The following is a 14,286-nucleotide window of genomic DNA, read 5'->3' on the forward strand; positions in this document are numbered from 1 at the left end:
ATTGATTTATCTTCAAAAGTGGTGTTTTAATTTTTTTTTCTTTTTTTTGTATACCTTGTCGAGGCTCGTGTGAGAGCGAACACACAACGCACAGCAAAGGCGGGCATGAGACAAGAGGGGAGGGAGTGGGAAGGAAAAACAGTGGGAAACAGAGACATGAGATCTGTGGAAGGGAGAGGGATGGGACGGGGAACATGGGGAATAGAAGATGGACATTACAGGGACTTTCAGGAAGGAAAGCAGGGAATTTGAAGGAGGTGGGCTTGGGTGGATTATCAGGGGTAGAAAAGATCGAGGATTTGGATGGGGGATGATAAGAGGTGGTGGTGAACAGCTGTTTTGAAGGCCTGGAGGGAAGAATGGGAATGAATAGAGTGAGGGAGTTTATTCCAAAGGCGGGAAAAAAGAGGAATGAATTAACCCAAACACCCAATTTTCACTCTTGCACTTCCTTGAAATTTTTTTAGTATGCATGCAAAGTTTCAGGCTGCAAGGTTTCATGGTTTTGGAGTTATGGAGGAGACACACACAACACTGACACACTGACACATTGACATTTATTGGTATAGATTTCATTATAATTGAATTACAAGTAATTATTAAGTTAAGTTGCATCAGCTTATATCTTACCGTTTTAATGTCATTGGCAAATAGAAGACATTGTTATCATTTTATGTCATCAATCAGTTTAAGTCGTTGACAAAGAATATATTATGAGAAGATGGAGAAAATAATGAATGATTTAATTTTGAAGAAAAGGCCTTCACAGCCCCGCCACAGCACGGCAAGTGCGAGACGAACCATTTTTTTCCCCCATTGCTTCCGTGTTTATTTATTTACCATTGAGCTTCAGTGTTTTTGTCCAAGCTCTAACGTTTTTACCATTTGAACTTTTGTCATCAAATCTTCAACAATCCTTTTTTTATGAGAATATGGAGAAGACAAATTTTAAAATGTACAATTTTTTTAAAACTATCGTTTTCGTCAAGTTTACTCCAGGGGTTTGAGGGGTGCAAGTGCAGTACACAGAGTGAGAAATGGAGTTCTTGATGTGCAGTGCGACTCCACTGCTATGATGGGCGTTCAGGTCAATCAAACCGGAGGGAGACATTAAGGAGTTCGGGACGTCCTGTGGGAGAAAGGATTCTGTTAAACAGATGATGTCCGGTTTATCGGCAGCAGCCAAGATCAAGAGGTCTGTCAGTATGGCACGGAGACCTCAGATGTTTGAGATCCACACATTTTGGGACAGATGTGGAGTAAATTTGATTTGTTTGTAAATTTCTTCTTGTATTTACTTTCCTTTATTATTTACTTTTATTCTTCCTCATTAAATTGAATAATTTTGTGATTTATTAAGACTTTACAGATGGAGTATGGGAGTGCTGGAATGTATCTCTTGTATTTTTGTTAATTATTCTGGGAAATAGCTGATCAGTTGACATCGTATATCAGTTTACATCGTGTTTTCCAAGAACGTAACCCTGAATTGAACTGATCATTCCCAGTGCAGTATACAGTATACTTGAACACTGCATGAATTACATAACTGAACACTGCGTGGGGTAAGGGGTTATATGAACTCTCTAGTTTAACTTTTTAATTTTTTTATTTTGATTGTTCATATATACAGCACATATAAATGTATTGTTGTCCATTATGTTTACCTCTAGTAATCGTATTTGCTTGAAAGCATATTTCACTTTAATTTGGATAGATGTCGTCCTTATACCTGTGATCCATCAATGTGTGTGCCGTGCTCGGATGGACATCAAACTGGGTGTGCCGTCTGTCAGCATTAGTTGGTGGACGATGAAGATCCCACAATGTCATTTGTGAAGAGTAAGCGAGCTATCGCCGGCACCCTGAACAAATTATAAATTCCTGCCCTAACATTAGTCGAATGTTGAAGCAGCGGCTCGTGAAATACTTGGGCTAAGCTTCCCCCGGCCAACCCCACAATAACGTGGGAATAATTGTGGTAATTAAAGAACAAGAAGTAATTATAATCGTGATCAATTTTCTTTATAATTCCTTCTGTTCTTTGTGTGCAGGGAAAAGATGGAAAATCAGGTCCACCCGGCTTTCCTGGTCCACCAGTAAGTATAGTGCTCATACTTGCATGTGGGTACATGCATGCATGCACCTGCACACACACACACACACACGCACACACACACACACACACACACACACACACACACACACACACACACACACACACACACACGCACACACACATACATTATTGAACTGTGAAAGAAGGCCATCCTATGGATGATGCCTTTCTGCCAAAAAGTGAGAGACTGTGCTAGTTGGTGGGCTTATCTTGTCTTCCCCAGAGTTGTCAGGTATTTATGTTTTGCAACATCTTGTCTTCTTCTGAAGGATCTCTGACATTTATTGCATGTGAAATTGGCAATAGCACCTTCTGTCAGTTCTTGTCTGGCAGCATTCAAACAGCAGTATCGCAGTTCGCTCTGTGCACCCCACTCTCATCTTGGTGCAGGCAACGATCAGCTTCTTCAGAATACGGTTGCCTTCCATCTCAGCAAGATGACCTCACCAGCTAAATCTTTTCATTGCAATTATATCTTCTTGTAACTCCTCCATCCCAAGCTCTCTACCCACTTATACATTATTAATATGCTCTGTCGATTGTTGAGCCTAATTGATACATAATATTATTTGCAGGAACCTGTTGTGAAAAGCCTCCATCTTCCTGGTGATAATTAATCTGCCTGGTGATATACCAGGATGACATTTTGTAGCAAGACCTGGTAATCAAAATCTGTATGCTGTCCCAGGCGAAGCCCCATCCGCAACAATTTCACCATACCCAAGGAGGGATTCTGACGAAGTGGATTCCGGAAGGAAAAGCATCAGTCGGGTAAAACTAACCTGTCTCACAATGGGCTAAACCTCGGCTCACATTCCCTGTTAATGAATGAACAATTCAATGCCTGGCAAATTCTGCTTCGCAATGAAAGGAAGAGCCACCATCAAAGGATCAAAAAGCGACGTCACTATGGACACTAGGCCACCACAGGCCAGTTATCCCTCCAGTAACTTTTCTGACTCCTGTGGCAATTATATTTGTATACAGTATGTCTCTTCTTCTTCTTCAAAAGGATTATTTTCTGAGGTGTTTTTCTGCTCTGCACCTCATCCACAAACCTCCCCCCAAACCCCATCACCACAGCTCATACAGCGCAGCATTTCTCCATGCCTTTAACAACCATTGGAATCTTCCACACCAAGATATTTATCTCTGTTTGTCAAAGTTTGGAATTTGGAATCAGGAAAAGCATCCACCCACAACTCACCCCATCAAAGCTTCATGTCTCCCTTTTCTACATTCCTCCTCACCCCACCCTCGAAATGCTTCCCACTCACCTCACCCTCTAAAACCTTCCCCCATACCCCACACACTCAAACATTCCCCCACACCAGGCACTCTCAAACCTTCCCTCTCACCCCCCCCCCAAAGCCTCAACTTGCCCCTGCAAAGCCTTCCCCCAATCCTGCACCATCTCAACGCCTCCTCCCCCCCATATCTAACTGTGTGGAGGTCAAACCTCTGAGGTCTCCACTCTAACCTGACATCTCTCAATCCAGGCAGCTGCCAATAAACCAGACATCATCTGTTTTTAGAATTCTTCCTCCCACAGGACGTCCCTGACTCCTGAGTATCCCTCCCCAGTTACCGTCTCTACTGATTTGATAACAGTACAGTCAAAATGTCGGATGACCTCCCACAAATTGCAACAAAAGCAAACTCAACAGATTTTGATTCCTGGATATGTCCTCAGTGACAGAAAAAAAGTCCCAAGGGATCCTCCGTGGGGGGGGGGGGAAGTCCTGAAATCATGGAAATCCAATGTGGCCACCACCCTGCTTCGGGGAAAATGAGAAAATTGTAAAGATTGATATTTTAACATGTAATATGTTTTTCTGCATTCTAATTGTTTCTAGTTATGGTCAGTATATTGATATACAAGAATAATTATAAAAAAAGTGAAACGTATTGAGGGTAAAATAAAAAATTAAAGCTTTTTTGTCCAAAAATGTCAAATTTTTGTCCCGAAAAAATAATATTTACCTGATACTGATTTTGGCTACTGGACCAAAAAAATAAAATAAGAAACGTTGAAGACACAAGATGAAATCAAGTCTATGGCAATGCAATATAATTATGTAAATCATTGAAACATGACAAAATTCACAATTCCACTCTGGGCAATCACATCTGTCTGACGAAGGTTTCGAAATGAAAATGAAAATTCGCATTAAACTCAGAAACTACATCCATTATAAACTTACGATACATGTTGAGAAAAATCAAGCGTATTAAAGTTAGAACTCGACAATGTCGTCATCATCCTCATCATTGTCACATGGAGTGTTTGTGCAGCCAGAGCCCTTGCAGTTTCCACAAGCTGGAGTGCACTCAATGTTGTGCTTCTTGCATGTGCATCTCATGTTGCTACATTCAGCCTGGCAGTTTCACCTAATGACACGTAACATCTTTTCAGGAGCTGGAGCTATTGATGTCTGAAGTGGCACAAAACCCTCGTCACACTTCTGCCAACCCCAGTCTGTCGGAAGAAGTTCATCTGCACTTCCCTTCCATTCTTGGACTTGCCGATGTACGTGCAGGCTGTGATACTTTGCTGCTTCTGATGTTGGCGGTAACGTCTGTGGTTACACGTGAGAGGAGCTCCAAGTCACCTTGTCCCAGTACTGCTGATACCAGAGGGTGTCCAGGGTGTCAGTTGACTTTCCGTTGAAGATTATCACCAATGTTTTTTCTCCTGCATCTGCCACATCACATACGGAAGCTGGATATGTATCAAAAACCTTGGCCTGCTCACGGAATGTGTTGTTTGCTTTGAACTTTTTGAGGGAAGCTCCGTTTCCAATCCCATGAAGACGAGATGTCGTGTCGCACCCAAGAACTGCATGTAGAAACAGTATGTGCTTGCATATATCTGTACCAATCATTTTCTTTGTAGCCTTGATGTTCCAGATGGGAGGCTTCTTCGTGTTCTTCTTTGGCTCGGGACAAAAGAAGAGGTCATGGGATTCTAAGCCTGCATGGTAGCATAGGAGGATGAGGAGGTCTGTGTCATCACCAACTAACACAGTGTTGGTGACAGTAGCAGACTGCACGGCCTTCAGTACAATCAGGAAATCAGCATCCCCTGAGGCATGGTGTGTTTCACAGTTCTTCTTCTGAAGCTCTTCACTCAACATGAAAATGAATCGCTGTTTATTCTGCCTATTGGCAAGAAACTGTTCCTTCTTCATTGTGAGACGCATGTCAGCTGTAAATGTCACAGTAGTGCTAGCATTCCCTTTAGACCATCTCTGGTGTGTCATGTCCTTCGTGTTAGTACTCTCATAACCATCAAACACGACTGTGGCATCTCCGTACTTCTTCGTTACATAATCAGTGTACTGGTGGCATATGTCTCTGTATGTAGATCCATGAGACCATGGAATGCATTGAACAAGTGCCCTGCCATCCAAAACATACTGTTGCCCATCATTGGGGATATCGGCTGGGACATCGGATCCAAGAAGATCCCAGATGGCATCAGCAAAGACTGGCTTGTGTGCTTCTCGGAGCTGAAGAGAGGAATCAAAAAGGGCTGGTGGATAGTTGCACAGTTCATATTTGAAGGCTGACTCTAGTTCTTCTGCTGTCTGTGGAACAGTGATCATTCTCTGAAAGAGGAGTCGTGGGTCAACCTGGACTTGCTCTCCATCAATGTTGACAGATGACTTCATGCCGAGGGTGACAACTTGGTCTTTCCTCTTAAATGTGTACTCGGCAGGTGTTTTCTCATCCATCGATTTCAATATTTTGGCTCCTACAGTATGTGCTGTATCGACGTTGACGGTGGGGTGTGCATGAACTCCAGTGGCAATGTTCCTCAGACGTGGATCACTACTGGGTGGATTCCGTTCCTGTAAATACTGAACAGCTGATGTGTGTGTGTCCTTCCAGTCACGAGATTGTCTTGCCTTGGTCATGTCCTTCTTCTGCTCTCCAGTGTTGTAGCTCACACCTGTGACCTCCTGCATTGCCTGGTTTATTTCTGCACAGGCAGGCATTGATAGTAGCCATACCAGCCGTTGTTGCTATGTCAGTCCTCGCCCTTGTGTGAGTCCCCCGCTGGTCTTCAAACTTCTCATCAGAACTTGTTCGATGATCAGGTCAGATGAAAGATCTGCCCACAGGCGATCACTTCGTCGAACCACATGGAACCCCTCATCAAAACGTTGTTGGACATTGGGATGTTGAGTTTTGAGGTTGGACATCTGCTGCAGATACACCCTCGCAGATTTGGCATACAGGTTGTGGCCCGAGGCTGCCAGGTAAGGCAGCATTTCCTGGATGGCCTGCAGATGTGGTGCCCAGTTCCCAGTGCACTCTGCCCGGATGTATTTGCGTAGAATGTCTAGCATGTCCATATACTGAACCCAGAGCGCTGAAGTTCTAGAAGATATCTTTGCAGTCTCGGCATGCTTCTGAAGGTGGTCTTTGATTCGTTTCAAGATGTCAGACTTGCATACTTCTTCCACAGACTGGGGTTGCCAAAAGTTTGATGAGGGTTTTGTGCCACTTCAGACATCAATAGCTCCAGCTCCTGAAAAGATGTTACATGTCATTAGGTGCAACTGCCAGGCTGAATCTAGCACCATGAGATGCAAGAAGCACAACATTGAGTGCACTCCAGCTTGTGCAAACTGCAGGGGCTCTGGCTGCACAAACACTCCATGTGACAATGATGAGGATGATGACGACATTGTCGAGTTCTAACTTTAATACGCTTGATTTTTCTCAACATGTAAAGTAAGTTTATAATGGATGTACTTTCTGAGTTTAATGCGAATTTTCATTTTCATTTGGAAACCTTCGTCAGGCAGATGTGATTGCCCCGAGTGGAATTGTGAATTTTGTCACGTTTCAATGATTTACATAATTATATTGTATTGCCATAGACTTGATTTCATCTTGTGTCTTCAACGTTTCTTTTTTTTTTGTCAAGGAGCCAAAATCAGTATCAGGTAAATATTTTTTTTCGGGACAAAAAATTGACATTTTTGGACAAAAAAGCTATAATTTTTTATTTTACCCTCAATACATTTAACTTTTTAATAATTATTCTTGTATATCAATATACTGACCATAACTAGAAATAATTAGAATGCAGAAAAACATATTTATATATTAAAATATCAATCTTTACAATTTTCTCATTTTCCCCGAAGCCAGGTGGCGGCCATATTGGATTTCCATTATTTCAGGACTCCCCCCCCCGCCCCGGAGGATCCCTTACGACTTTTTGTTGCAATTTGTGGGTGGTTGACCAAATATTTCTGCTAAAATGCCTGCACTATAAGCCTGAGCCACGCCCCAGTGGCAGAGTTGCACTTTACATCAATAACTCAATTTCCCACTGCCCTTGTACTGACCTTACCCCTCCCAACCAACAGGAATACCTCTGTGTTGTGTCGTAGCATGACTCCATCTACCTCTCTCTCTCTCTCTCACTCTCACTCTCACTCTCACTCTCACTCTCACTCTCACTCTCACTCTCACTCTCACTCTCAGACAAAATGGACAAACTTTTAATCATTAATCCCAACTCTCTCTTCCTCATTCGTGGCCATTTCAATTGTCACCATGCAACTTGGCTGGGGGTTGGTACCTCTCTCACCAGCCATGGCACGTCAGCAAAGGACTTCTCTGACACCATGGGAGTCATCAGGTATCCTACCCTTCTTCCAGCCTATGGTACACTGAATCCTGTGCTGTGGCAGTTGCTCTGAAACAACTTGCCTTCTCCTCATGGAAGGCAAATCTGACTGAAGACAATCTCAGTGCATATCTGACTGAAGACAATCCCGATTCTGCTCATGAGACGGCTGAATGCCTCAATTCTGTGTTTGCTTCCAAATCTTGTGTCCCAAAGTGTCAAGAGGGTCTTAAAGGTGAAAGGGATCAAAGAGGTCTAAAGGGTTTTGGGGTCTATAAGGGTCTTAATATTATAAGGGTTGTAAAGGGTGGAATGTGGTCTATGGGGTCTTCATGGTTTAAAGGGGAACCAAAACATCGAAACCACCTTGACGCTAATCTATCCCTTGATATACTACAAAATAGATATGATGTCTTTTTCTGATTTCTGATTTATAATGTTGGTAATTTTGCAATTAAAAGACTAAATGTTGTTGTTGTTGTTGTTGGTCTTCTTCTTCATGATTAGCTGTGACGTCTCACTATGAAGGCGAGCACCACTTCCGTATTTTTTATGGGTTACATTGTGGAAATGGCGAATAATTTTCGAATTTCTACAAATATGTCAAGTTGATGTGTCCTTGGTGGTTGTAGTAATATATATATATATATATATATATATATATATATATATATATATATATATATATATATATATATATATATATATATATATATATATATATATATATATATATATATATATATATATATATATATATATATATATATATATATATATATATATATATATATATATATATATATACCGGTTACCAGAAATCGGACGAGATTTGTCTGAGATACCCGAGTGTGGATCAGTCAAACAAAATATTAGATTTTGTGCTCGGAACATTTTACAGAGCATTGTTATGAAACAACAGAGATGGCTAGATCTTGTCAATATCTGCCATGAATGAGAGAGGATGCCCTCCCCATGATGAAGCAGTAGAAACAGCCATTGCTCGAAACTGCAACACCATCTCTACCTCGATACCAGCACATATATATATATATATATATATATATATATATATATATATATATATATATATATATATATATATATATATATATATATATATATATATATATATATGGGCAATTTGAGCGGTGAATGAAACTCCTGTTGTCATTGCCTGGAAATCAACAAGAGCACCAGAAAAATAATTATCTATTGTGAACACAAATTTCTACAAATCGAATGAACCACCAACTATTTATAGTGGAGACAAATTATGTGTGTATGTATCATCATCTACTCCTCTGAGATGATTTGACCTTGGACACTAAATTACTTTCATGGTTCCACCCTCCACCACCCCCCCTCCCCACTAATCATCACCCCCATAATACCCACCACCATCCCACACACCCCCCTCCACAATACCCACCACCATCCCACCATCCCCCCACAATCATTACCCCCACATTACCCACAACCATCCCACCTCCTCCCTGACAATACCCATTGGGTGTGGATGGGCAAGTGTCTGCCATCATGTATACAGAAGTCAAATGGACACCATTTACCAAATGGGCACGAAGGGGTGATGCTTGATTTTTTTTTTTCCCATCCCACCATCAAAGGGAGAAGGATGCTTCCACCCAGCTGGCTGTCAACATAGGTTGGGGAAGGATCTGAGACCGCTCTCACTCCATCATTAGTGGGACATCTGAGCAGTTATTGGTCCGCTGTGCTTAGGGCAGGGAGAACTCTCCCCCTCCCCCCCCCATCTCAAACCCCTCCAATCTCCCTTGTTGTGATTCAGGAACATATACCCCCTTGTGAAGACTATGATTATCCAAGGACAATCAGTTGGCAGGGAGGGAGAACTGCATTAAAACAATGCATGTGCAAGTGCCTTGCTCACTCTCTTGTGCTCTTGCTCTGGTGCTGCATGCTGGGATATCCAATCTTGCCGTTTGTCTCTGGCTGGCTGCACATTCTACACACACCAGCTGCATTGCTTGATCTTACCTTCTTCCTCTCAGGGTCTGCTCTCCTGCCTGGAGTTGGCTCTGTGTGTCGCAGCATGGGGCTTCATTATCCCCATACTATTTCTCCCTCACTCACCCAGTTCAGTGTGAATGGTAGTTGCGTGTCTGGCTCAGAGCTGGCATCTACTTTCCTGCTGTATTCTGTTATTGTGCATTGTTGTGTTTATAAATTGAGTCTTTATGCCAAGGATTTTGTGCTGTATGCCTGGTGTTGGCTTAATGGTTAGGGTGGTGGGGGCTTGGGATCTGAGGATCCTGAGTTCAAATCCTGCTCAGCTGTTGAATTAGTACCAGATGGGGTTGACTCCACCTCTCATCCTTCTGAGGTCGGCAAAATGAGTTCCAGCTTGCTGATATCCTGTGTTGGAGTGGTGACCTGTCCAGGATTGTGCCCAATAGCCAAGGAGACTGCTTAGGCAGCACTAACGCTCTGCCGAATGCATGCTCCCAATGGATGGATGGATGGATTTTGTGCTCTCTGTCCTGTCTTTCAGTTAATTGTTCATTTTTTTTTTTCCTTGAGGCTGCGTGTGCCTCTTATTCCTGCCATTTTCCCACACCGACATTTGGTCTTCATTTGGACGCCAAGAGGATTAAATTCGCAATAATCCCAGGTAATGAACCAGATCCACCTAGCTTTTCTGGTCGTTAAGTTATCCTTTGAACAGCTCACCAAGGGGACGAGCCTTGTCTATTTTAGACTGGAAGGTTAAGATGTTTGATCCACGTATAGAGATATCTAGTCTATAATGCACACAACCTTAACTTCATAACATTGCCAAAAGGATGTTTGTTATTCATCTTTCATGTTGACAGTGGGATGACTTGTAAACTAGTGAAAATCATGAAACCCTTTTATATATATATATATATATATATATATATATATATATATATATATATATATATATATATATATATATATATATATATATATATTCCATATATATATATATTCCATGAAAAAGTGAAATATAACTTTAATGTTTTAGAATTCTGATGGTTTGATCTGCTTCTGAAGTTTCTGATTGAGCTTCCACCGCTCCTCAGGGTGAACGTGGAATGCCAGGGTTCAAAGGGCCACAAGGACGACAGGGACTTCCAGGAACTGCAGCAACAGGACTTGTGGTAAGGTCAGGCTTCCAATAGCTTGTGAAGCTGTCCTGAGAATACTGGTGGGAGGTTTCTGAATAATGTTCATCTGGAATTTATAATCTGATAATTCTGGCTTCATTCATGTTTGTAACCATGCATTGTGACAGTGCTACAGCTGCACCATAATTCGTACTGTGTCTGTTTTGGATCACAGGGACCCCCAGGATTACCTGGACCCAAAGGGGAGGAGGTGAGATCCCAAGGGGTGGATGTAAATGAAACTAATATCATAACTATAAATTATTTATGTACCAAACATGTTAACCCAAATCAGAAACTTCACTTGTTCATTATTCTGCCTCTTCTTAGCTCACTGTGTACGTTTGGGGAGCGAATACATTTCCTGTTTTTCACTGAGTTTCAAATATTGTAAATATTATTTGGATAGTGGTGGTTGTCGAAAAATGAATGGTCGTTTCAAACATTCCTGAAGTATGAGATCTCTTTGGAGGAGTGAAGGCTCTCCTATTCATAGCTATTGCTTCCCTCTGGAATGAAAAGTAATAATTAAATAATCCCTGGCACGTAATCGAAGTGCTTGTGTTTTAGAGTTGCCGATATGAGAGTGTCACATGTTGTCAGCGCAAGTGATTAAAGTTTGGTGGTCACGCTCAGAAAGTGGTGCACAGACGTATCGCAGTGTGCACCTGGAGCATCGTCATGTATTTAAAGCCATGACTTGGTTGTGTATCGGACCAGATGGTGCCAGCAGTTTACCACATGGAAACATTTCAAAATATAACATTGACATTGGCTATTTGAAGATGTTATTTGTGAACTCAGATTTTATTGGTGGGGAAAACTACTGAGAATCTTTTCTTCATACGTGTTCTCTGCACGAACACTCTCTGTGATGATCAGTGAGTGTGTCATTCAGAAAGGAAATTGCATTGTTTCAAGAAGCTCTTCTTTTCATGCGATGAATTTCTGAAAGCAGCTTTGTGAATTTCAAACACATTTTATGCTCATTGATTCTACTCATTCACAGAAGTCATGACGAAATACACTTTCTGTACAATAAACGTCATCCTACTAACTGTGCAACTGAACATGATTAATATTAACAGATTCATTAGCAATGAGGTTAGAGCATCGACATTAGTCTGGGAGGACAGTGGTTCGATTCCGTCCATCATCGAGTCCGACCAAAGACTTTCAAAAAGGGGACATGCTACTTCCTTTGCTGATGCTCAGCAATGCAGGACAGAACACTGATAAACCCCACGGGAAAGTGTCACATGAAGTGTCGGAGGGGGAGTGGGGAGCGGTTGGTCAGATGCGGGTAGGAGATTTTTCCAAAAAGTTCACCACTGACTTCTCAGATAAATGCACCCCCATTAGAATGGCATTGCTGACACCCAGAGTGGTCAGAGAAGTTGCTTCCCCCAAGGTGAATGGCTGTGTGGCTGAAGCCACTGCGTGTGTGTGTGTGTGTGTGTGTGTGTGTGTGTGTGTGTGTGTGTGTGTGTGTGTGTGTGTGTGTGTGTGTGTGTGTGTGTGTGTGTGTGTGTGTGCATGCTCTTCCACAAGCCTTACATATGCTCTGACCAACCTCCCAATTAAATGAATTGAGAAGCTTTCAATTGCACTTCATTTAAAGGTCAGATTTATGAAAATTGACAGACAGTCAAAAGTAAGGTTCAACTCCATCCAACCTTCCATGATGACTCTCACGGCTTTCAGTACTCCAAGTTTAACCATCATGGCAAAAGACAAAGACACCAAACTTTCTTATCCCCCGCGACTTTCGCACATTTCGTACATTCACACACCAACTTTCGTACATTCTTGTACACTTTTGCATAGCCTTAAAAACCCAAATTTTTATTAACCAAGAAGACTACAATTTGCAATTAGATAATTGATCATTTATTAACTCCAAAGCCAAAAACCCATTGCGTTAATATAACAGCATGGATGGTAGGCTTATTTTTTGCTTAAACATTTCAAAAGCGTTTCGGCTCAGGTTTCTTTGCGCATGTCACCTTTTTTCGGTTGAGTGAAGGAAGATTGTTATTCCTCCCACCCCTCCATAATTCCCCAGACAATACAATAATAATCACACACATGAAAACAAAAGACAACGAACGATGTAATCATGACTTTGAATGAAACATCTTTTAAATGTAGGCTTCTTTTAAAGATCCGAAGCTCGATTGAAGAGAAATATTTGAAAATCGCTATCTCTTCTTTGACTTGAATGAGAACTGTTTCCAGTTGTGTAATGATGGCTTCCTTTGTAGCTCAGCAGGATTGGATGATGACCTTTGCGAATTTTATCTGCAGTTTGCTTCCCTGAATGACTGCCCTGTGATCCAAATACTTTGAATGCCGTGTTATGTTATCTTTTTATTGGATTTGGAAAATAATCTTTGTTCTTGGCTTTGATACTTCACATTGAAATATGAAAAGGATGTGCAAGCATCGTGGGATTGGGAGACCTTCCCTACATGGGCAATCGGACACTGTTTGATGGTATTTTACAGGTGTGTCGTACCAACTAGCAAGAATATGTGAAGGTTTTAATTTGGAAAGTCATATTTCACAAAATGGCACCGAGTAGTTGTCCTGAATTCAAGAGACTTGGAATTTTGATCAGAATTTGGTTTTGTCCTTTGGTTTTGCCATCATGGTGAAATTTAACCAGAAGCTATTCATTCACCTTGATGAAATTTCTTTCTTTCTCTGGAGTGTGGCAAATAGGGAGTGAAATCCCACATAATACCTGAATAAAACTGCCCAGTCAATCGTTAGTTATTTATTGAAACCCATAAGGGCTGGTCAAATATGTCAAACAATTAAGTTCCACTGTTCCTCAGGGTAAATGGGACACACAGTAGATATGTAGATATTGTCTTGTGAAATAGAACCATAGGTTTTGGCTTTGTCGAAGCTCTTAATTTGCCTTCAGCATATTTTTTTTACCTGTGTTCCTGGATTTTAGGTACTTTGAAACTGCTCACCTTGTGAGGTTATGTATTTTGGAAAAATCAAGTATCATTCATCATTATCACCCTTTTTTGCAACCAACTCATGAACTCCAAGCAAATCCATGAATGCACACTGGATGTGTATGCTAATGGTGCCTCTTCTTATTCCACTTTAGTCAAGTGGGTGCCCAAGTTTAATAGTGAGCTCCTTTGGATGACCCCTGGTCCAGACAACCCTTGACTGCCATCATTCTGAAAAGAATCACTCAGGCCAAGACATTATTAATTCAGAATCGCTGAATGAAGGTTGAGGCAATTGTGGAAAAGGTTGGTATTCTAATGGCAGCAAATTGACTCTCATTCATGATCATTTTGCTCTGTCTAAAGTATCTA

The 14,286-nt window shown here is 41.5% G+C and overlaps 1 protein-coding gene across 8 annotated transcripts in view; it reads left to right on the plus strand.

The window, feature by feature from the left end:
• Positions 1 to 14,286, plus strand: part of LOC147012715 (uncharacterized) — a 286,616-nt gene that overhangs the window by 197,724 nt on the left and 74,606 nt on the right. For all 8 annotated transcript variants that reach the window (XM_085853811.1, XM_085853813.1, XM_085853814.1 and 5 more), the window contains 3 exons: positions 2,055 to 2,099; positions 10,859 to 10,936; positions 11,118 to 11,153. In XM_085853811.1, coding sequence (XP_085709937.1) covers positions 2,055 to 2,099; positions 10,859 to 10,936; positions 11,118 to 11,153 — 159 coding nt within the window. The remainder of the gene's footprint in view (positions 1 to 2,054; positions 2,100 to 10,858; positions 10,937 to 11,117; positions 11,154 to 14,286) is intronic.

This window comes from Eptatretus burgeri, chromosome 14 (genome assembly GCF_056783735.1).
Source record: "Eptatretus burgeri isolate ZD-2024b chromosome 14, Ebu_testis_v1, whole genome shotgun sequence".
NCBI classification, from domain to species: domain Eukaryota; kingdom Metazoa; phylum Chordata; class Myxini; order Myxiniformes; family Myxinidae; genus Eptatretus; species Eptatretus burgeri.